Raw genomic sequence first — 24,219 nt, forward strand, 5'->3', positions numbered from 1 at the left:
CACCTTGGGACTTCAGGATGGCTTATGTGTTTCCACCCTTCCCGTTGCTTCCTCGATTGATTGCCAGAATCAAACAAGAGAGAGCATCAGTGATTCTAATAGCACCTGCGTGGCCACGCAGGACTTGGTATGCAGACCTGGTGGACATGTCATCCTGTCCACCTTGGTCTCTACCTCTGAAACAGGACCTTCTGATCCAGGGTCCCTTCAAACATCAAAATCTAATTTCTCTGAAGCTGACTGCTTGGAAATTGAACGCTTGATTTTATCAAGACGTGGGTTTTCTGAGTCAGTTATTGATACCTTAATACAGGCTAGGAAATCTGTTACCAGACTTGGTATGCAGACCTGGTGGACATGTCATCCTGTCCACCTTGGTCTCTACATATATATAGCAGCTCTGCTGGGTGAATCCTCTTGCACTTCCTGTTGGGGAGGAGTTAATATCCCATAAGTAATGGATGATCCGTGGACTGGATACACTACAAGAGAAATAAATTTATCAGGTAAGCATAAATTATGTTTTCCACCCTTCCCGATGCTTCCTCGATTGATTGCCAGAATCAAACAGGAGAGAGCATCAGTGATTCTAATAGCGCCTGCATGGCCACGCAGGACTTGGTATGCAGATCTAGTGGACATGTCATCCTGTCCACCTTGGTCGCTACCTCTGAAACAGGACCTTCTGATCCAGGGTCCCTTCAAACATCAAAATCTAATTTCTCTGAAGCTGACTGCTTGGAAATTGAACGCTTGATTTTATCAAGACGTGGGTTTTCTGAGTCAGTTATTGATACCTTAATACAGGCTAGGAAATCTGTTACCAGAAAGATTTACCATAAGATATGGCGTAAATACCTATATTGGTGTGAATCCAAAGGTTACTCTTGGAGTAAGGTTAGGATTCCTAGGATATTGTCTTTTCTACAAGAAGGTTTAGAAAAGGGCTTATCTGCTAGTTCATTAAAGGGACAGATCTCAGCTCTGTCCATTCTGTTACACAAACGTTTGTCAGAAGTTCCTGACGTCCAGGCTTTTTGTCAGGCTTTGGCCAGGATTAAGCCTGTGTTTAAAACTGTTGCTCCACCATGGAGTTTAAACCTTGTTCTTAATGTTTTACAGGGCGTTCCGTTTGAACCCCTTCATTCCATTGATATAAAGTTGTTATCTTGGAAAGTTCTATTTTTAATGGCTATTTCCTCGGCTCGAAGAGTCTCTGAATTATCAGCCTTACATTGTGATTCTCCTTATTTGATTTTTCATTCGGATAAGGTAGTCCTGCGTACTAAACCTGGGTTCTTACCTAAGGTAGTTACTAACAGGAATATCAATCAAGAGATTGTTGTTCCTTCTTTATGCCCAAATCCTTCTTCAAAGAAGGAACGTCTACTGCACAACCTGGATGTAGTCCGTGCTCTAAAATTTTACTTACAGGCAACTAAGGAATTTCGACAAACATCTTCTCTGTTTGTCATTTACTCTGGGCAGAGGAGAGGTCAAAAAGCTTCCGCTACCTCTCTTTCTTTTTGGCTTCGTAGCATAATTCGTTTAGCTTATGAGACTGCTGGACAGCAGCCTCCTGAAAGAATTACAGCTCATTCTACTAGAGCTGTGGCTTCCACTTGGGCCTTCAAGAATGAGGCCTCTGTTGAACAGATTTGCAAGGCTGCAACTTGGTCTTCGCTTCATACTTTTTCCAAATTTTACAAATTTGACACTTTTGCTTCATCGGAGGCTATTTTTGGGAGAAAGGTTCTTCAGGCAGTGGTTCCTTCTGTATAAAGAGCCTGCCTATCCCTCCCGTCATCCGTGTACTTTTGCTTTGGTATTGGTATCCCAGAAGTAATGATGACCCGTGGACTGATCACACTTAACAGAAGAAAACATAATTTATGCTTACCTGATAAATTCCTTTCTTCTGTAGTGTGATCAGTCCACGGCCCGCCCTGTTTTTAAGGCAGGTAAATATTTTTTTTTTTTTAATTTATACTCCAGTCACCACTTCACCCTTGGCTTTTCCTTTCTCGTTGGTCCTTGGTCGAATGACTGGGAGTGACGTAGAGGGGAGGAGCTATATGCATCTCTGCTGGGTGAATCCTCTTGCACTTCCTGTTGGGGAGGAGTAATATCCCAGAAGTAATGATGACCCGTGGACTGATCACACTACAGAAGAAAGGAATTTATCAGGTAAGCATAAATTATGTTTTTGGCCTTACCGCAAATCAACTTACGCAATTTGCGTGTAGTCTTTTTTTCAATGGGACTCGCATAGCCCTGGTATTACAAGCTTTTCCTGGGAGGCCAAAAAGTGAGCGGTACACCCTATCCTGATAAGATTCGTACCACATTTTAAAGTCAGTAGTTATGAATTTTACACTACAAAGCCGTAGCATAAAACTCATAACTCAAGTGCTAAAAAGTACACTAACACCCATAAACTACCTATTAACCCCTAAACCGAGGCCCTCCCGCATCACAAACACTAAAATAAAAATATTAACCCCCTAATCTGCCGCTCCGGACATCGCCGCCACTATAAAAAAAAACAGATTAACCCCTAAACCGCCGTACTCCCGCCTCGCAAACACTAGTTAAATATTATTAACCCCTAATCTGCTGTCCCTAACATCGCCGCCACCTACCTACATTTATTAACCCCTAATCTGCCACCCCCAACGTCACCGCCACTATATTAAATGTATTAACCCCTAAATCTAAGTCTAACCCTAACACCCCCTAACTTTAAATATAATTTAAATAAATCTAAATAAAACCTACTATTATCACCTAAATTATTCCTATTTAAAACTGAATACTGTACTTACCTATAAAATAAACCCTAAGCTAGCTACAATATAACTAATAGTTACATTGTACCTAGCTTAGGTTTTATTTTACAGGCAAGTGTGTATTTATTTTAACTAGGTAGAATAGTTATTAACTATTTACTAACTACCTAGCTGAAATAAATACACATTTACCTGTAAAATAAAACCTAACCTAAACACCTAACCTAACCCTACAATTAAATAAATTAAATAAAATTAGCTAAATTACAGAAAAAACACAAACACTAAATTACAGATAATAAAAAACAAATTACAAGATCTTTAAACTAATTACACCTAATCTAAGAGCCCTATCAAAATAAAAAAAAGCCCACCCAGAATAAAAAAAAAACCTAGCCTAACCTAAACTGTCAATAGCCCTTAAAAGGGCCTTTTGCGGGGCATTGCCCCAAAGAAATCAGCTCTTTTACCTGAAAAAGAAATACAAACAACCCCCCCAACAGTAAAACCCACCACCCACACAACCAACCCCCCAAATAAAAGCCTAACTAAAAAATACCTAAGCTCCCCATTGCCCTGAAAAGGGCATTTGGATAGGCATTGCCCTTAAAAGGGCATTTAGCTCTATTGCTAATCAAAGCCCTAACCTAAAAATAAAACCCACCCAATACACCCTTAAAAAATCCTAACACTAACCCCCGAAGATCACTTACCGAGAGAAGTCTTCATCCAAGCGGCAAGATGTCCTCAACGAAGCCGGCAGAAGTGGTCCTCCAGACGGGCAGAAGTGGTCCTCCAGATGGGCAGAAGTCTTCATCCAGACGGCATCTTCTATCTTCATCCATCCGGCGCGGAGCGGGTCCATCTTCAAGACATCCGCCGCGGAGCATCCTCTTCTTCCGACGGACTAACGACGAATGAAGGTTCCTTTAAATGTCATCCAAGATGGAGTCCCTTAGATTCCGATTGGCTGATAGAATTCTATCAGCCAATCGGAATTAAGGTTGAAAAAATCCTATTGGCTGTTCCAATCAGCCAATAGGATTTTTTTTCTACCTTAAAGGGACAGTCTAGTATAAATTAAACTTTCATTATTCAGATAGGACTTGTAATTTTAATCAACGTTCCAATTTACTTTTATCATCAAATTTTGCTTTTTTCTCTTAGTATTCTTAGTTTAAACTAAACATAGGTAGGCTCATATGCTAATTTCTAAGCCTTTGAGGGCTGCCTCTTTTCACATGTTTTTTAAATCTCCTTTCAACACAGAGACAGAAAGTACACATGGGCCATATAGATAACACTGTGTTGAGGCACAGGGGGTTATTTAAGATTTAGCACAAAACAATGCTACATTAAAGACAATAGATAATAAACAGTCAGTCATGTGATCAGGGGGCTGGAAGAAGGTTCCTAGATACAAGGTAATCACAGAGGTAAAAAGTGTATTAATATAACAGTGTTGGTTATGCAAAACTGGGGAATGAGTAATAAAGGGATTATCTATCTTTTAAAACCATAACAATTCTATGGTAGACTGTCCCTTTAATTCCGATTCCTTTTAAGGACTATTGATAGTTTAGTTTAGGCTAGGGGTGTTTTTCATTTTGGGTGGGCTTTTTTTATTTTGATAGGTCTTAGATTAGGTGTAATTAGTTTAAAGATCTTGTAATTTTTTTATTTCTCTTACAAGGTGTATCCAGTCCACGGATTCATCCTTACTTGTGGGATATTCTCATTCCCTACAGGAAGTGGCAAAGAGAGCACACAGCAGAGCTGTCCATATAGCTCCCCCTCAGGCTCCGCCCCCCCAGCCATTCTCTTTGCAGCTCTAACAAGTAGCATCTCCACGGGAGGGTAAAGTGAATGTGGTGTTAGATTTGTAGTTTTTATTTCTTCAATCAAGAGTTTGATATTTTTAAAATAGTGCCGGTTTGTACTATTTACTCTGTGGCAGAAAGTGATGAAGATTTCTGCTCAGAGGAAAACGATTTTAGCATGTTGTAACTAAAATCCATTGCTGTTCCCACACAGGACTGGGGAGTACCAGAAAACTTCAGTTGGGGGGAACAGTTTGCAGGCTTAACTGCTATAAGGTATGTTTCAGTCATTTTATTCTAGTCAAGACTTAGTAATGCTAGAAGACTGACAAGAATCCCCATGTGGGAAAGGTAAGCCATATTCTGAGACTTAGTATAGAAAGAAGGCTTATTTAAAAGGGCTCAAAACACTGGTGGACACTGTTAAGGGGCAATCGATTATTTTATAACAAAAATCTGATCTTTTTACAAGTTTTTATTACATTTGGAACGTTTTATGGGGTTTTTTCCACATGGCATATTTTTAGACACCTATTTAGGTTTGTGAAGGCCCCACAACTCCAGAGTGGAGAGGAAGGGGGCCTAAATTCCGCGCCTCAATTGCGCAGTTGTTATTGCAGACAGCTTCATGCAGCTTCACGTGGAGGGTCCAAAGATTACTCGAGGACTTCATAGAGGCTTATTTTCGATCAGAACTAATCCCCAAGGAAGGTAGGGCCACAGCAGATTGCTGTGGCATGGTGCTGTAGTTTGCTAACCGGTTGCCAGCTTTACTTTGCTCCGGTTTGGCCATTAAGGGGTTAATTGACTTGAAATTCACTGTGTAATCATTTCAAAGCATTAGGATCATATGGTGAAAATTTCATAAAGATTGGGTTATTTTTTGAGATTTAGTAAAAAAAGTGTGAACTTTTTATTATTTAAAGGCACAGTACTGTTTTTTCTAAAATTGTATTTCTCCAACATTGGTGTGTCCGGTCCACGGCGTCATCCTTACTTGTGGGAATATCTCTTCCCCAACAGGAAATGGCAAAGAGTCACAGCAAAGCTGGCCATATAGTCCCTCCTAGGCTCTGCCCACCCCAGTCATTCTCTTTGCCGTTGCCGACTCTAGTGGATGCACTAGTAGCGCCTTGGACCTTCAACCTAGCTTATGTGTTCCCACCGTTTCCTCTCATTCCCAGGCTGGTAGCCAGGATCAAACAGGAGAGGGTCTCGGTGATCTTGATAGCTCCTGCGTGGCCACGCAGGACTTGGTATGCAGACATGGTGAACATGTCATCGGTTCCACCATGGAAGCTACCTTTGAGACAGGACCTTCTTGTTCAGGGTCCATTCGAACATCCAAATCTGGTCTCCCTCCAGCTGACGGCTTGGAGATTGAACGCTTGATTCTATCAAAGCTTGGGTTTTCAGATTCGGCGATTGATACTAGGGTTCAGGCCAGAAAACCGGTAACTAGAAAGATTTACCATAAAATATGGAAAAGATATATCTGCTGGTGTGAATCCAAGGGATTCCCTTGGAATAAGGTAAAAATTCCTAAGATTCTTTCCTTTGTGCAAGAAGGTTTGGATAAAGGATTATCTGCGAGTTCTCTAAAGGGACAGATTTCTGCTTTATCTGTCTTACTACACAAACGACTGGCAGCTATGCCAGATGTTCAAGCATTTGTTCAGGCTCTGGTTAGGATCAAGCCTGTTTACAGACCTTTGACTCCTCCCTGGAGTTTAAATCTAGTTCTTTCAGTTCTTCAAGGGGTTCCGTTTGAACCTCTACATTCCATAGATATTAAGTTGTTATCTTGGAAAGTTTTGATTTTGGTTGCTATTTCTTCTGCTAGAAGAGTTTCAGAGTTATCTGCTCTGCAGTGTTCTCCGCCCTATCTGGTGTTCCATGCAGATAAGGTGGTTTTGCGTACTAAGCCTGGTTTTCTTCCAAAGGTTGTTTCTAACAAAAATATTAACCAGGAGATAGTTGTACCTTCTTTGTGTCCGAATCCAGTTTCAAAGAAGGAACGTTTGTTACACAATTTGGACGTAGTCCGTGCTCTAAAATTCTATTTAGAAGCTACAAAAGATTTCAGACAAACATCTTCTCTGTTTGTCGTCTATTCTGGTAAAAGGAGAGGTCAAAAAGCGACTTCTACCTCTCTTTCCTTTTGGCTTAAAAGCGTCATCCGATTGGCTTACGAGACTGCCGGACGGCAGCCTCCTGAAAGAATCACAGCTCACTCCACTAGGGCTGTGGCTTCCACATGGGCCTTCAAGAACGAGGCTTCTGTTGATCAGATATGTAAGGCAGCGACTTGGTCTTCACTGCACACTTTTGCCAAATTTTACAAATTTGATACTTTTGCTTCTTCGGAGGCTATTTTTGGGAGAAAGGTTTTGCAAGCCGTGGTGCCTTCCGTTTAGGTAACCTGATTTGCTCCCTCCCTTCATCCGTGTCCTAAAGCTTTGGTATTGGTTCCCACAAGTAAGGATGACGCCGTGGACCGGACACACCAATGTTGGAGAAAACAGAATTTATGTTTACCTGATAAATTACTTTCTCCAACGGTGTGTCCGGTCCACGGCCCGCCCTGGTTTTTTAATCAGGTCTGATGAATTATTTTCTCTAACTACAGTCACCACGGTACCATATGGTTTCTCCTATATTTTTCCTCCTGTCCGTCGGTCGAATGACTGGGGTGGGGGGAGCCTAGGAGGGACTATATGGCCAGCTTTGCTGGGACTCTTTGCCATTTCCTGTTGGGGAAGAGATATTCCCACAAGTAAGGATGACGCCGTGGACCGGACACACCGTTGGAGAAAGTAATTTATCAGGTAAGCATAAATTCTGTTTTTTCTGTATTTGAGTGCTGTCTAAGTCTGTTTAACATGTCTGAGCCTACAGATAGACGTTGCTCTATGTGTTTAGTAGCCATGGTGGAACCCCCTTTACATTTGTGTTTTAAGTGTGCTAGTGTGTCTAAGCATTTTAAAGATCACGATGTTTCACTTATAAATGTATCCCAAGGTGATTCTTTAACAGAAGGTAATGAGGATAGCCCACCTTCCTCTCCCCATGTGTCAACACCAGTTACGCCCGCGCAAGCGATGCCTAGTACCTCTAGCGCATTGGCCCCTATTACATTACAACAATTAGCAGCAGTCATGGATAATTCCCTTGCAGCATTTTTATCCAAACTGCCAGTTTTTCCTAAAAAGCGTGATAGCTCGGTTTTAAGAACAGAGTATGAGCAATCAGAAGCTTTGGAGGATTTATCTGTTGTACCCTCACAACACTCTGAAGTGTCGGTGAGGGATGTGCTGTCCGAGGGAGAAATCTCTGACACTGGAAAGGTTTCTCAGAGGGCAGAATCAGATTCCTTAGCGTTTAAATTTAAGCTGGAACACCTCTGCGTGCTGCTTAAGGAGGTATTAGCTACGCTGGATGATTGCGACCCCATGGTGGTCCCAAAGAAATTGTGTAAAATGGACAAATATCTAGAAGTCCCTGTATACACTGATGCGTTTCCGATCCCGAAGAGGGTGGCGGATATTGTGGATAGGGAGTGGGAGAGACCAGGTGTACCCTTTGTCCCCCCCCCCCCCCCTATCTTTAAGAAAATGTTCCCCATTACTGATCCCAGGCGGGACGCATGGCAGACGGTCCCTAAGGTAGAGGGGGCAGTTTCAACACTAGCCAAGCGCACAACCATACCAATTGAAGACAGTTGTGCGTTCAAAGATCCTATGGATAAAAAATTAGGTTTACTAAAGAAAATATTTGTTCAACAAGGTTTCCTTCTCCAGCCTATTGCCTGCATTATTCCTGTAACTACTGCAGCGGCTTTCTCGTTTGAGGCGCTGGAGGAGTCGCTCCAGACGGAGACCTCATATGACGAAATTATGGATAGAATTAAGGCGCTAAAGCTGGCTAATTCTTTTATCACAGATGCCGCTTTTCAATTAGCTAAGTTAGCGGCGAAAAATTCTGGTTTTGCCATCATGGCACGCAGAGCGCTTTGGCTTAAATCATGGTCGGCCGATGTGTCGTCTAAGACAAAGTTACTGAATATTCCTTTCAAGGGAAAGACCCTTTTCAGGCCCGAGTTGAAAGAGATTATTTCGGATATCACTGGGGGAAAGGGCCATGCCCTCCCGCAAGATAGGCCTTTTAAGGCTAAAAACAAGGCTAATTTTCGTTCCTTTCACAACTTCAGGAGCGGTCCTGCTTCAACCTCTGCGACCGCAAAGCAAGAGGGTAACTCTTCACAGCCCAAGGCAACCTGGAAACCTTTGCAGGGCTGGAACAAGGGTAAACAGGCCAAGAAGCCTGCGGCTGCTACTAAGACAGCATGAAGGGGTAGCCCCCGATCCGGGACCGGATCTGGTAGGGGGCAGACTCTCTCTCTTTGCTCAGGCTTGGGCAAGAGATGTTCCCGATCCCTGGGCATTAGAGATAGTTGCTCAGGGATATCTTCTAGAATTCAAGCACTCCCCTCCAAGGGGAAGGTTCCACATTTCTCGTCTGTCTACAGACACGACAAAGAAAGAGGCGTTCTTACGCTGTGTAGAAGATCTACTCAAGATGGGAGTGATATATCCAGTCCCAATTACAGAACGAGGACTGGGTTTTTACTCAAACCTGTTTGTGGTTCCCAAAAAGGAAGGAACTTTCAGACCAATCCTGGATCTAAAAATTCTAAACAGATTCCTCAGAGTTCCATCATTCAAAATGGAAACCGTTCGGACAATTTTGCCAATGATCCAGGAAGGTCAATATATGACTACCGTGGATCTAAAGGATGCGTACCTACATATTCCTATCCACAAAGATCACCATCAGTTCCTAAGGTTCGCCTTTCTGGACAAGCATTACCAGTTAGTGGCCCTTCCTTTCGGGTTGGCCACTGCTCCCAGAATTTTTACATATGTGCTAGGGTCCCTCCTAGCGGTACTAAGACCGCGGGGCATTGCAGTAGCACCTTACCTAGACGACATCTTAATACAGGCGTCGTCTTTTCACAGAGCCAAGGCTCATACGGAGATTGTTCTGGCCTTTCTAAGGTCTCACGGGTGGAAGGTGAACGTCGAAAAAAGTTCTCTGTCCCCGCTCACAAGGGTTCCCTTCCTGGGAACACTAATAGAGTCGGTAGAAATGAAAATATTTCTGACGGAGGTCAGGAAGTTAAAGCTTTTAGCTACTTGCCGAGTTCTTCATTCCATTCCTCAGCCTTCTGTAGCTCAGTGCATGGAGGTAATCGGATTAATGGTTGCGGCAATGAACGTGGTCCCTTTTGCCCGAATTCATCTCAGACCACTGCAACTGTGCATGCTCAAACAGTGGAATGGGGATTATGCAAATTTGTCTCCTCAAATATAACTGGACCAGAAAACCAGAGATTCTCTTCTCTGGTGGTTGTCTCAGGATCACCTGTCTCAGGGAATGTGCTTCTGCAGACCGGAGTGGATCATTGTAACGACCGACGCAAGTCTGTTAGGCTGGGGCGCGGACTGGGGCTGCCTGAAAGCTCAGGGCCTATGGTCTCGGGAAGAGTCTCTTCTCCTGATAAACATTTTGGAACTGAGAGCGATATTCAACACGCTCCAAGCATGGCCTCAATTAGCGGCGGCCAAATTCATCAGATTTCAGTCGGACAACATCACGACTGTAGCGTACATCAATCATCAGGGAGGAACAAAGAGCTCCCTAGCGATGAAGGAAGTAACCAAGATCATCAAATGGGCAGAGGATCACTCCTGCCACCTATCTGCAATTCACATCCCAGGAGTAGACAACTGGGAGGCGGATTTTCTAAGTCGTCAGACTTTTCACCCGGGGGAGTGGGAACTCCATCCGGAGGTTTTTGCTCAGCTGACCCAGCTATGGGGCATTCCAGAATTGGATCTGATGGCGTCCCGTCAGAACACCAAACTTCCTCTTTACGGATCCAGGTCCAGGGACCCCAAGGCGGCACTGATAGATGCTCTGGTAGCGCCCTGGTCCTTCAATCTGGCTTATGTCTTTCCACCGTTTCCCCTTCTCCCTCGGCTGGTAGCCAGAATCAAACAGGAGAAGGCTTCGGTAATTCTGATAGCGCCTGCGTGGCCACGCAGGACTTGGTATGCAGACCTAGTGGACATGTCATCTGTTCCACCTTGGACACTGCCATCGAGGCAGGATCTTCTAATTCAAGGTCCATTCAAGCATCCAAATCTAGTTTCTCTGCAACTGACTGCTTGGAGATTGAACGCTTAATTTTATCTAAGCGTGGGTTCTCTGAATCGGTTATAGATACTATGATCCAGGCTAGAAAGCCTGTCACCAGGAAGATTTACCATAAGGTATGGCGGAAATATCTTTGTTGGTGTGAATCCAAGGGTTACTCGTGGAGTAAGATTAGGATTCCCAGGATATTGTCTTTTCTCCAAGAAGGATTGGAGAAAGGTTTATCTGCTAGTTCCTTAAAGGGACAGATATCTGCTCTGTCTATCCTGTTACACAAGCGTCTGGCAGAAGTACCTGACGTTCAAGCGTTTGCACAGGCTTTAGTCAGAATTAAGCCTGTCTATAAACCTGTGGCTCCTCCATGGAGTCTTAATTTAGTTCTTTCAGTTCTTCAAGGGGTTCCGTTTGAACCTTTACATTCCATAGATATTAAGTTATTATCTTGGAAGGTTTTGTTTTTGGTAGCTATTTCTTCTGCTCGAAGCGTTTCAGAATTGTCTGCTTTGCAGTGTAATTCACCCTATCTGGTGTTCCATGCAGATAAGGTTGTTTTGCGTACCAAACCTGGTTTTCTTCCGAAAGTTGTTTCTAATAAGAATATTAACCAGGAAATCATTGTTCCTTCTCTGTGTCCTAATCCAGTTTCTAAGAAGGAATGACTATTACACAATCTTGATGTGGTTCGTGCTTTAAAATTCTATTTAAAAGCAACTAAAGATTTCAGACAAACATCATCCTTGTTTGTCGTCTATTCTGGTAAGAGGAGAGGTCAGAAAGCGACTGCTACCTCTCTTTCCTTCTGGCTGAAAAGCATCATCCGATTGGCTTATGAGACTGTTGGACAGCAGCCTCCTGAACGAATTACAGCTCATTCCACCAGAGCTGTGGCTTCTACATGGGCTTTCAAGAATGAGGCTCCTGTTGAACAGATTTGTAAGGCAGCGACGTGGTCTTCACTGCATACTTTTGCCAAATTTTCCAGATTCGATACTTTTGCTTCTTCGGAGGCTATTTTTGGGAGAAAGGTTTTGCAAGCAGTGGTGCCTTCCGTTTAGGTGACCTGACTTGTTCCCTCCCTTCATCCGTGTCCTAAGGCTTTGGTATTGGTATCCCACAAGTAAGGATGAATCCGTGGACTGGATACACCTTGGAAGAGAAAACAGAATTTATGCTTACCTGATAAATTACTTTCTCTTACGGTGTATCCAGTCCACGGCCCGCCCTGGCATTTAAGTCAGGATAAAATATTTTTTGTTTAAAACTACAGTCACCACTGCACCCTATGGTTTCTCCTTTTTCTCCTAACCGTCGGTCGAATGACTGGGGGGGCGAAGCCTGAGGGGGAGCTATATGGACAGCTCTGCTGTGTGCTCTCTTTGCCACTTCCTGTAGGGAATGAGAATATCCCACAAGTAAGGATGAATCCGTGGACTGGATACACCGTAAGAGAAAGTAATTTATCAGGTAAGCATAAATTCTGTTTTTCTGTAATTTAGGGTTTGTTTAATTGTAGGGTTAGGTGTTAGTGTAACTTAGGTTAGCTTTTATTTTACAGGTACATTTTGTATTTATTTTAGCTAGGTAGTTATTAAATAGTTAATAACTATTTTAATAACTATTCTACCTAGTTGAAATAAATACAAACTTGCCTGTAAAATTAAAATAAAACCTAAGCTAGATACAATGTAACTATTAGTTATATTGTAGCTAGTTTAGGGTTTATTTTATAGGTAAGTATTTAGTTTTAAATAAGAATAATTTAGGTGATAATAGTAGGTTTTATTTAGATTTATTTAAATTATATTTAAGTTAGGGGGTGTTAGGGTTAGACTTAGATTTAGGGGTTAATAAATTTAATATAGTGGCGGTGGCGTTGGTGGCGGCAGATTGGGGGTTAATAAATGTAGGTACGTGGCGGCGATGTTAGGGACAGCAGATTAGGGGTTAATAATATTTAACTAGTGTTTGCGAGGCGGGAGTACGGCGGTTTAGGGGTTAATGTTTATTATAGTGGTGGTGATGTCCGGAGCAGCAGATTCGGGGTTAATAAGTGTAAGATTAGGGGTGTTTAGACTCGGGTTCATGTTAGGGTTTTAGGTGTAAACATAAAATGTGTTTCCCCATAGGAATCAATGTGGCTGCGTTACTGAGCTTTACGCTGCTTCATTGCAGGTGTTAGACTTTTTCTCAGCCGGCTCTCCCCATTGATGTCTATGGGGAAATCGTGCACAAGCATGTACAACCAGCTCACCGCTGACTTAAGCAGCGCTGGTATTGGAGTGCGGTATGGAGCACGATTTTGCTCTACGCTCACTTCTTGCCTGTTAACGCCGGGTTTGTAAAAACCCGTAATACCAGCGCTGCAGGTAAGTGAGCGGCGACAATAACGTGCACGTTAGCAACGCACCCCTCTTACCGCAAAATTCGTAATCTGGCCGATTGTTAAGAGGCTAGCTGCCAATGTTTTATTGACAGAGGTTATATAGTGTTGTGGAACTTACAGTACTTTGCCAAGATTACAGTGACCAGGCATTTAAAAACAGAAAGCACAATAAAAAAGCTAAAATATGTCAATTTAGGGTGATGAGTTGAAAAGAGATGCTAATCTTTTTACCTTAAATAACCTTTACATTCTGTGGTCTCAGTAAAGATTTCAGTCCCTGATAGTGCTAAAATTTACTAATGACAGTGACATGTTTATGGTCTCAGTCCCTACTAGGACTAAAGTGTACTAATGACAGTGACATGTTTATAAGCTCAGTACCTACTAGGACTAAAGTGTACTAATGACAGTGATATGTTTATGCACTTAGTCCCTGCTAGGACTAAAGTGTACTAATGACAGGGCCATGTTTATGGGCTCAGTCTCTGCTAGGACTAAAGTGTACTAATGATAGTGATATGTTTATGTATCGTGTCCGCTCGCACATTGATAAATATGCCCTGAGGTCTGCTTTGACTGCTAGTTGAACTCATTTCATTGGGTTGTTGTTTTAATTAGCAGAAACCGTTATTTCAAATACAAATTTATATACCTATAGATGAAATTTCCCATAAACTTTAAATTCTGCAGCTGGTATAACAAGTCATTGTAAACACATTTAGTAGAAAACCATTTTTACAGTACACTGTTCCTTTAATGTACAATAAGTTTCCCCACCTCCTACTAGTGGCCTGAATAGGGCATAGCTGAAAGTTCTCTGCCAGATCTGGTGTATTCTCTAAACATTTCCCCCTGGAGATCTTGCTGATTTTTCTCGCAAACTTATAGGTGGTGTGATTGTGTCAAAATAGGAAAATCACATATTACCCTAATACAGAGCTTGACAAAGGGCCAGGGAGTCACTGACTCCTAGAATTTTGACGCTGGCTCCTAACTTTTTGGGTGATTCTCCTTATTTCTATATACAAATGCCACTGTCTGGCTCCGAAATATTCTTACTGGCTCCTAAATTTTGAACAAATTTTTTCAACTACTGCCCTAATATAAAAAAACACATATTGTCCTAATATAAAAACACATATTGTCCTAATATAAAAACACAGGCATACAAAGACAGAGGTGATTGTAAGATAAAGTACACTGAAAGCAGAGTTATCTGATTTGTATGGGTTGCGGGATTTAATTTTTAAAATGTGCTCCCCAATAAAGTTTCCTTTTTCATTACTTTATATAGGAGACATCTCGCAACTCGTAGGGACAGTTCCTTTTTATAGTCTATTCCTAGATGGCAGCCCCTGCCAGAGATTTTTCACATCCAGCAAATTGTAGATAACTAGGCCCTATTTTAAAAAAAAAGTAGGCAATATCTTTACACAGGGAAATGTTCATTTTTTACTAATAATATTTTTACTACAAATTGTGTTGATCTTTCAGATGAGTACCAGAGCTTGTGCCCAGGTGGAGGAGGATATATTTCATCTGGCCAGGGATACAAAGGTAAATATTATATGTCAAAACATAACGTCAAGTGATATTCCGTACAGTTTTATTATGGAGAGAGATATTATTAAATTGTGCTCAAGATCTGTGGGTGTAATGTCAGTCAATCAAATTCTAGTGTGAAGTACCGTGCATGAATTTTTGTATGTGTTAAGAGATGAAGTGCGGACTTAGTCTCACCCTCTAAGCCTCTCAAGTAAACTGAGATCTCTCCACTCAGTCAATAAAGGATACAGAAGATAGAAATTATGGGAGGCGCTAGTTATAGCTGAGGGAAATGTTTCTGGTTAATAGTATAACTTTTCATGTAGGTATTAGTTACCATGTATCATATGTAAACAACCCATATAATATATCAAAAATAAAATGAATACTCTGTATGTACAATAAAACGTTATATCATAAAATATTGAATTGGATATTTATTTAGTACTTATAAGTTCAAAAAAACACAGTTGAATAAAATGGGATACATTAATTAATAAGTTGTGGCCACAACAATAAAATGATCGATTAAATTAGTTTACCTAAAAAACAATAAAAATACTATGATCTCGCTACTAATGTGTATATGTGACTAACGTGCATAAAAGTGAAACTTAGTGTAAAGATAATAAATTAGAATTGCCTGTATGTGTTGCAGGAAAAAATAAACTACAATGTATTCAGGTAAAAACCATGGAAAAAAATAAGTCCAAAATGTTCATACGTGGTTATAATCCTTTTCTCTTGTTAAGTGTATCCAGTCCACGGATCATCCATTACTTATGGGATATTAACTCCTCCCCAACAGGAAGTGCAAGAGGATTCACCCAGCAGAGCTGCTATATAGCTCCTCCCCTAACTGCCATTACCAGTCATTCTCTTGCACCCAACAAATAGATAGGATGTGTGAGAGGACTGTGGTGATTATACTTAGTTTCATACCTTCAATCAAAAGTTTGTTATTTTATAATAGCACCGGAGTGTGTTATTCCTTCTCTGGTAGAATTTGAAGAAGAATCTACCTGAGTTTTTCTATGATTTTAGCCGGAGTAGTTAAGATCATATTGCTGTTTCTCGGCCTTCTGAGGAGAGGTAAACTTCAGATCAGGGGACAGCGGGCAGATTAATCTGCAAAGAGGTATGTAGCAGCTTATTATTTTCTGACAATGGAATTGATGAGAAAATTCTGCCATACCGATATAATGTAAACTCAGCCTTAAATGCAGTAGCAGCAACTGGTATCAGGCTGTCATGTATGTATATTTTACACTTCAGTATTCTGGGGAATGGCACTTCACTGGAATTATACTGTATGCATAAAACTTTAGCCTAATTTGCAGGGACTAGCAACAGGCTTTTTAATAACACTCAATTTATTAATGTTAAACGTTTTTTGCTGGCATGTAAAATCGTTTAATTTTCTGAGGTACTGGGTGAAAAAATGTTTTGGGCACTATTTTTTTCCACTTGGCAGTCATTTTATTTAATTTATGACAGTTTACTGATCTCTCTCACTGTGTGAGGGGGAGGGGCCTTTTTTGGTGCTTTTGCTACGCATCAAAAAATTCAGTCAGAAGTTTATTGTCTTCCCTGCATGATCCGGTTCATCTCTACAGAACTCAGGGGTCTTCAAAACTTGTTTTGAGGGAGGTAATCACTCACAGCAGAGCTGTGAGATTGTAGTTGACTGTGATAAAAAAAAGTTTATTTCTGTATTTTTTTTCTGCTATCAGGGTTAGTTATCCTTTGCTAATGGGAGCAATCTTTTGCTAAAATTGTGTTTTTTACAAAGATTTGATGCTATAACTTTTCAGTTTATTAATTTTCAACTGTCATAACTTTTTCTGTGCTTCTTATAGGCACAGTACGTTTTCATATTATAGTAAATTACTTGAAAAGTATTTCCAAGTTGCTAGTTTATTTGCTAGTGTGTTAAACATGTCTGATTCAGAGGAAGATATCTGTGCTATATGTGCTAAAGCCAAAGTGGAGCCCAATAGAAATTTATGTACTAACTGTATTGATGCTACTTTAAATAAAAGTCAATCTGTACAAATTGAACATATTTCACCAAACAACGAGGGGAGAGTTATGCCGACTAACTCGCCTCACGTGTCAGTACCTGCATCTCCCGCTCGGGAGGTGCGTGATATTGTAGCGCCGAGTACATCTGGGCGGCCATTACAAATCACATTACAGGATATGGCTACTGTTATGACTGAAGTTTTGGCTAAATTACCAGAACTAAGAGGTAAGCGTGATCACTCTGGGGTGAGAACAGAGTGCGCTGATAATATTAGGGCCATGTCAGACACTGCGTCACAATTTGCAGAACATGAGGACGGAGAGCTTCATTCTGCGGGTGACGGTTCTGATCCAAACAAACTGGATTCAGATATTTCAAATTTTAAATTTAAGCTGGAAAACCTCCGTGTATTACTAGGGGAGGTGTTAGCGGCTCTAAATGATTGTAACACAGTTGCAATACCAGAGAAAATGTGTAGGTTGGATAAATATTTTGCGGTACCGGCGAGTACTGACGTTTTTCCTATACCTAAGAGACTTACTGAAATTGTTACTAAGGAGTGGGATAGACCCGGTGTGCCGTTCTCACCCCCTCCAATATTTAGAAAGATGTTTCCAATAGACGCCACCACACGGGACTTATGGCAAACGGTCCCTAAGGTGGAGGGAGCAGTTTCTACTTTAGCTAAGCGTACCACTATCCCGGTGGAGGATAGCTGTGCCTTTTCAGATCCAATGGATACAAAATTAGAGGGTTACCTTAAGAAAATGTTTGTTCAACAAGGTTTTATATTGCAACCTCTTGCATGCATTGCGCCTGTCACGGCTGCAGCAGCATTTTGGTTTGAGTCTCTGGAAGAGACACTTGAATCAGCTCCATTAGATGAGATTACACACAAGCTTAAAGACCTTAAGTTAGCTAACTCATTTATTTCAGATGCCGTAGTACATTTAACTAAACTTACGGCTAAGAATTCCGGATTCGCCATTCAGGCACGCAGAGCACTGTGGCTAAAATCCTGGTCAGCTGACGTTACTTCTAAATCTAAATTGCTTAATATACCTTTCAAAGGGCAGACCTTATTCGGGCCCGGGTTGAAAGAAATTATCGCTGACATTACAGGAGGTAAAGGCCATGCCCTGCCTCAAGACAGAGCCAAACCTAAGGCTAGACAGTCTAATTTTCGTTCCTTTCGTAATTTCAAAGCAGGAGCAGCATCAACTTCCTCTGCACCAAAACAGGAAGGAGCTGTTGCTCGCTACAGACAAGGCTAGAGACCTAACCAGTCCTGGAACAAGGGCAAGCAGGCCAGGAAACCTGCTGATGCCCCTAAGACAGCATGAATCGAGGGCCCTGATCCGGGAACGGATCTAGTGGGGGGCAGACTTTCTCTCTTCGCCCAGGCTTGGGCAAGAGATGTCCAGGATCCCTGGGCGTTAGAGATCATATCTCAGGGATACCTTCTAGACTTCAAATTCTCTCCCCCAAGAGGGAGATTTCATCTGTCAAGGTTGTCAACAAACCAAATAAAGAAAGAGGCGTTTCTACGCTGCGTACAAGATCTTTTATTAATGGGAGTGATCCATCCGGTTCCGCGGTCAGAACAAGGACAAGGGTTTTACTCAAATCTGTTTGTGGTTCCCAAAAAAGAGGGAACTTTCAGGCCAATCTTGGATTTAAAGATCCTAAACAAATTCCTAAGAGTTCCATCGTTCAAAATGGAAACTATTCGGACAATTTTACCCATGATCCAAAAGGGTCAGTACATGACCACAGTGGATTTAAAGGATGCTTACCTTCACATACCGATTCACAAAGATCATTACCGGTATCTAAGGTTTGCCTTTCTAGACAGGCATTACCAGTTTGTAGCTCTTCCATTCGGATTGGCTACGGCTCCGAGAATCTTCACAAAGGTTCTGGGTGCTCTTCTGGCGGTACTAAGACCGCGAGGAATTGCGGTAGCTCCGTACCTAGACGACATTCTGATACAAGCTTCAAGCTTTCAAACTGCCAAGTCTCATACAGAGTTAGTACTGGCATTTCTAAGGTCGCATGGATGGAAGGTGAACGAAAAGAAGAGTTCTCTCTTTCCACTCACAAGAGTTCCCTTCTTGGGGACTCTTATAGATTCTGTAGAAATGAAGATTTACCTGACCGAAGACAGGTTAACAAAGCTGCAAAATGCATGCCGTGTCCTTCATTCCATTCAACACCCGTCAGTAGCTCAATGCATGGAGGTGATCGGCTTAATGGTAGCAGCAATGGACATAGTACCCTTTGCACGCCTACATCTCAGACCGCTGCAATTGTGCATGCTAAGTCAGTGGAATGGGGATTACTCAGATTTGTCCCCTACTCTGAATCTGGATCAAGAGACCAGAAATTCTCTTCTATGGTGGCTTTCTCGGCCACATCTGTCCAGGGGGATGCCATTCAGCAGGCCGGACTGGACAATTGTAACAACAGATGCCAGCCTACTAGGTTGGGGCGCTGTCTGGAATTCTCTGAAGGCTCAGGGACAATGGAATCAGGAGGAGAGTCTCCTACCAATAAACATTCTGGAATTGAGAGCAGTTCTCAATGCCCTTCTGGCTTGGCCCCAGTTAACAACTCGGGGGTTCATCAGGTTTCAGTCGGACAACATCACGACTGTAGCTTACATCAACCATCAGGGAGGGACAAGAAGCTCCCTAGCAATGATGGAAGTATCAAAGATAATTCGCTGGGCAGAGTCTCACTCTTGCCACCTGTCAGCAATCCACATCCCGGGAGTGGAGAACTGGGAGGCGGATTTCTTAAGTCGTCAGACTTTTCATCCGGGGGAGTGGGAACTTCATCCGGAGGTCTTTGCCCAAATACTTCGACGTTGGGGCAAACCAGAGATAGATCTCATGGCGTCTCGACAGAACGCCAAGCTTCCTCGTTACGGGTCCAGATCCAGGGATCCGGGAGCGGTTCTGATAGATGCTTTGACAGCACCTTGGACCTTCGGGATGGCTTATGTGTTTCTCTTGTTAAGTGTATCCAGTCCACGGATCATCCATTACTTATGGGATATTAACTCCTCCCCAACAGGAAGTGCAAGAGGATTCACCCAGCAGAGCTGCTATATAGCTCCTCCCCTAACTGCCATTACCAGTCATTCTCTTGCACCCAACGACTAGATAGGATGTGTGAGAGGACTATGGTGATTATATTTAGTTTTATACCTTCAATCAAAAGTTTGTTATTTTATAATAGCACCGGAGTGTGTTATTCCTTCTCTGGTAGAATTTGAAGAAGAATCTACCTGAGTTTTTACTATGATTTTAGCCGGCGTAGTTAAGATCATATTGCTGTTTCTCGGCCATCTGAGGAGAGGTAAACTTCAGATCAGGGGACAGCGGGCAGATTAATCTGCAAAGAGGTATGTAGCAGCTTATTATTTTCTGACAATGGAATTGATGAGAAAATTCTGCCATACCGATATAATGTAAACTCAGCCTTAAATGCAGTAGCAGCAACTGGTATCAGGCTGTCATGTATGTATATTTTACACTTCAGTATTCTGGGGAATGGCACTTCACTGGAATTATACTGTGTGCATAAGACTTTAGCCTAATTTGCAGGGACTGGCAACAGGCTCTTTAATAACACTTAATTTATGTTAAACGTTTTTTGCTGGCATGTAAAATCGTTTCATTTTCTGAGGTACTGGGTGAATAAAATATTTTGGGCATTATTTTTTCCACTTGGCAGTTGTTTTATTTAATTTATGACAGTTTACTGATCTCTCTCACTGTTGTGTGTGAGGGGGAGGTCAAAAAATTCAGTCAGAAGCTCATTGTATTTCCTGCATGATCCGGTTCATCTCTACAGAACTCAGGGGTCTTCAAAACTTGTTTTGAGGGAGGTAATCATTCACAGCAGAGCTGTGAGATTGTAGTTGACTGTGATAAAAAAAACGTTTATTTCTGTAACTTTTTTTTCTGCTATCAGGGTTAGTTATCCTTCGCTAATGGGAACAAGCCTTTGCTAAAATTGTGTTTTTTACAAAGATTTGATGCTATAACCTTTCAGTTTATTAACTTTCAACTGTCCTAACTCTTTCTGTGCTTCTTATAGGCACAGTACGTTTTCATATTATAGTAAATTACTTGAAAAGTATTTCCAAGTTGCTAGTTTATTTGCTAGTGTGTTAAACATGTCTGATTCAGAGGAAGACATCTGTGCTATATGTGCTAATGCCAAAGTGGAGCCCAATAGAAATTTATGTACTAACTGTATTGATGCTACTTTAAATAAAAGTCAATCTGTACAAATTGAACACATTTCACCAAACAACGAGGGGAGAGTTATGCCGACTAACTCGCCTCACGTGTCAGTACCTGCATCTCCCGCTCGGGGGGTGCGTGATATTGTGGCGCCGAGTACATCTGGGCGGCCATTACAAATCACATTACAGGATATGGCTACTGTTATGACTGAAGTTTTGGCTAAATTACCAGAACTAAGAGGTAAGCGTGATCACTCTGGGGTGAGAACAGAGTGCGCTGATAATGTTAGGGCCATGTCAGATACTGCGTCACAACTTGCAGAACATGAGGACGGAGAGCTTCATTCTGCGGCTGACGGTTCTGATCCAAACAGATTGGATTCAGATATTTCAAATTTTAAATTTAAGCTGGAAAACCTCCGTGTATTACTAGGGGAGGTGTTAGCGGCTCTGAATGATTGTAACACAGTTGCAATACCAGAGAAAATGTGTAGGTTGGATAAATATTTTGCGGTACCGTCGAGTACTGACGTTTTTCCTATACCTAAGAGACTTACTGAAATTGTTACTAAGGAGTGGGATAGACCCGGTGTGCCGTTCTCACCCCCTCCGATATTTAGAAAGATGTTTCCAATAGACACCACCACATGGGACTTATGGCAAACGATCCCTAAGGTGGAGGGAGCAGTTTCTACTTTAGCTAAGCGTACCACTATCCCGGTGGAGGATAGCTGTGCCTTTTCAGATCCAATGGATAAAAAGTTAGAGGGTTGCCTTAAGAAAATGTTTGTTCAACAAGGTTTTATATTGCAACCCCTTGCATGCATTGCGCCTGTCACGGCTGCAGCAGCATTTTGGTTTGAGTCTCTGGAAGGGACACTTGAATCAGCTCCATTAGATGAGATTACACACAGGCTTAAAGCTCTTAAGTTAGCTAACTCATTTATTTCAAATGCCGTAGTACATTTAACTAAGCTTACGGCTAAGAATTCCGGATTCGCCATTCAGGCGCGCAGAGCACTGTGGCTAAAATCCTGGTCAGCTGACGTTACTTCTAAGTCTAAATTTCTTAATATACCTTTCAAAGGGCAGATCTTATTCGGGCCCGGATTGAAAGAAATTATCGCTGACATTACAGGAGGTAAAGGCCATGCCCTGCCTCAAGACAGAGCCAAACCTAAGGCTAGACAATCTAATTTTCGTTCCTTTCGGAATTTCAAAGCAGGAGCAGCATCAACTTCCTCTGCTCCAAAACAAGAAGGATCTGTTGCTCGCTACAGACAAGGCTGGAGACCTAACCAGTCCTGGAACAAGGGCAAGCAGGCCAGGAAACCTGCTGGTGCCCCTAAAACAGCATGAATTGAGGGCCCCCGATCCGGGAACGGATCTAGTGGGGGGCAGACTTTCTCTCTTCGCCCAGGCTTGGGCAAGAGATGTCCAGGATCCCTGGGCGCTAGAGATAATATCTCAGGGATACCTTCTGGACTTCAAATACTCTCCCCCAAGAGAGAGATTTCATCTGTCAAGGTTGTCAACAAACCAAATAAAGAAAGAGGCGTTTCTACGCTGCGTACAAGAGCTTTTATTAATGGGAGTAATCCATCCAGTTCCACGGTCGGAACAGGGACAAGGGTTTTACTCAAATCTGTTTGTGGTTCCCAAAAAAGAGGGAACTTTCAGGCCAATCCTGGATTTAAGATCCTAAACAAATTCCTAAGAGTTCCATCGTTCAAAATGGAGACTATTCGGACAATTTTACCCATGATCCAAAAGGGTCAGTACATGACCACAGTGGATTTAAAGGATGCTTACCTTCACATACCGATTCACAAAGATCATTACCGGTATCTAAGGTTTGCCTTTCTAGACAGGCATTACCAGTTTGTAGCTCTTCCATTCGGATTGGCTACGGCTCCGAGAATCTTCACAAAGGTTCTGGGTGCTCTTCTGGCGGTACTAAGACCGCGAGGAATTGCGGTAGCTCCGTACCTAGACGACATTCTGATACAAGCTTCAAGCTTTCAAACTGCCAAGTCTCATACAGAGTTAGTACTGGCATTTCTAAGGTCGCATGGATGGAAGGTGAACGAAAAGAAGAGTTCTCTCTTTCCACTCACAAGAGTTCCCTTCTTGGGGACTCTTATAGATTCTGTAGAAATGAAGATTTACCTGACAGAAGACAGGTTAACAAAGCTTCAAAATGCATGCCGTGTCCTTCATTCCATTCAACACCCGTCAGTAGCTCAATGCATGGAGGTGATCGGCTTAATGGTAGCAGCAATGGACATAGTACCCTTTGCACGCCTACATCTCAGACCTCTGCAATTGTGCATGCTAAGTCAGTGGAATGGGGATTACTCAGACTTGTCCCCTACTCTGAATCTGGATCAAGAGACCAGAAATTCTCTTCTATGGTGGCTTTCTCGGCCACATCTGTCCAGGGGGATGCCATTCAGCAGGCCGGACTGGACAATTGTAACAACAGACGCCAGCCTACTAGGTTGGGGCGCTGTCTGGAATTCTCTGAAGGCTCAGGGACAATGGAATCAGGAAGAGAGTCTCCTACCAATAAACATTCTGGAATTGAGAGCAGTTCTCAATGCCCTTCTGGCTTGGCCCCAGTTAACAACTCGGGGGTTCATCAGGTTTCAGTCGGACAACATCACGACTGTAGCTTACATCAACCATCAGGGAGGGACAAGAAGCTCCCTAGCAATGATGGAAGTATCAAAGATAATTCGCTGGGCAGAGTCTCACTCTTGCCACCTGTCAGCAATCCACATCCCGGGAGTGGAGAACTGGGAGGCGGATTTCTTAAGTCGTCAGACTTTTCATCCGGGGGAGTGGGAACTTCATCCGGAGGTCTTTGCCCAAATACTTCGACGTTGGGGCAAACCAGAGATAGATCTCATGGCGTCTCGACAGAACGCCAAGCTTCCTCGTTACGGGTCCAGATCCAGGGATCCGGGAGCGGTTCTGATAGATGCTTTGACAGCACCTTGGACCTTCGGGATGGCTTATGTGTTTCCACCCTTCCCGATGCTTCCTTGATTGATTGCCAGAATCAAACAGGAGAGAGCATCAGTGATTCTAATAGCGCCTGCATGGCCACGCAGGACTTGGTATGCAGATCTAGTGGACATGTCATCCTGTCCACCTTGGTCGCTACCTCTGAAACA

The 24,219-nt window shown here is 42.5% G+C and overlaps 1 protein-coding gene across 2 annotated transcripts in view; it reads left to right on the plus strand.

The window, feature by feature from the left end:
- The window catches only part of LTBP4 (latent transforming growth factor beta binding protein 4), a 705,095-nt gene that overhangs the window by 621,878 nt on the left and 58,998 nt on the right, over nt 1-24,219 (plus strand). For both annotated transcript variants that reach the window (XM_053721790.1, XM_053721791.1), the window contains one exon: nt 14,706-14,768. In XM_053721790.1, the coding sequence (XP_053577765.1) occupies nt 14,706-14,768 (63 nt within the window). The remainder of the gene's footprint in view (nt 1-14,705; nt 14,769-24,219) is intronic.

This window comes from Bombina bombina, chromosome 7, assembly GCF_027579735.1.
Source record: "Bombina bombina isolate aBomBom1 chromosome 7, aBomBom1.pri, whole genome shotgun sequence".
Classification (NCBI taxonomy): Eukaryota; Metazoa; Chordata; class Amphibia; order Anura; family Bombinatoridae; genus Bombina; species Bombina bombina.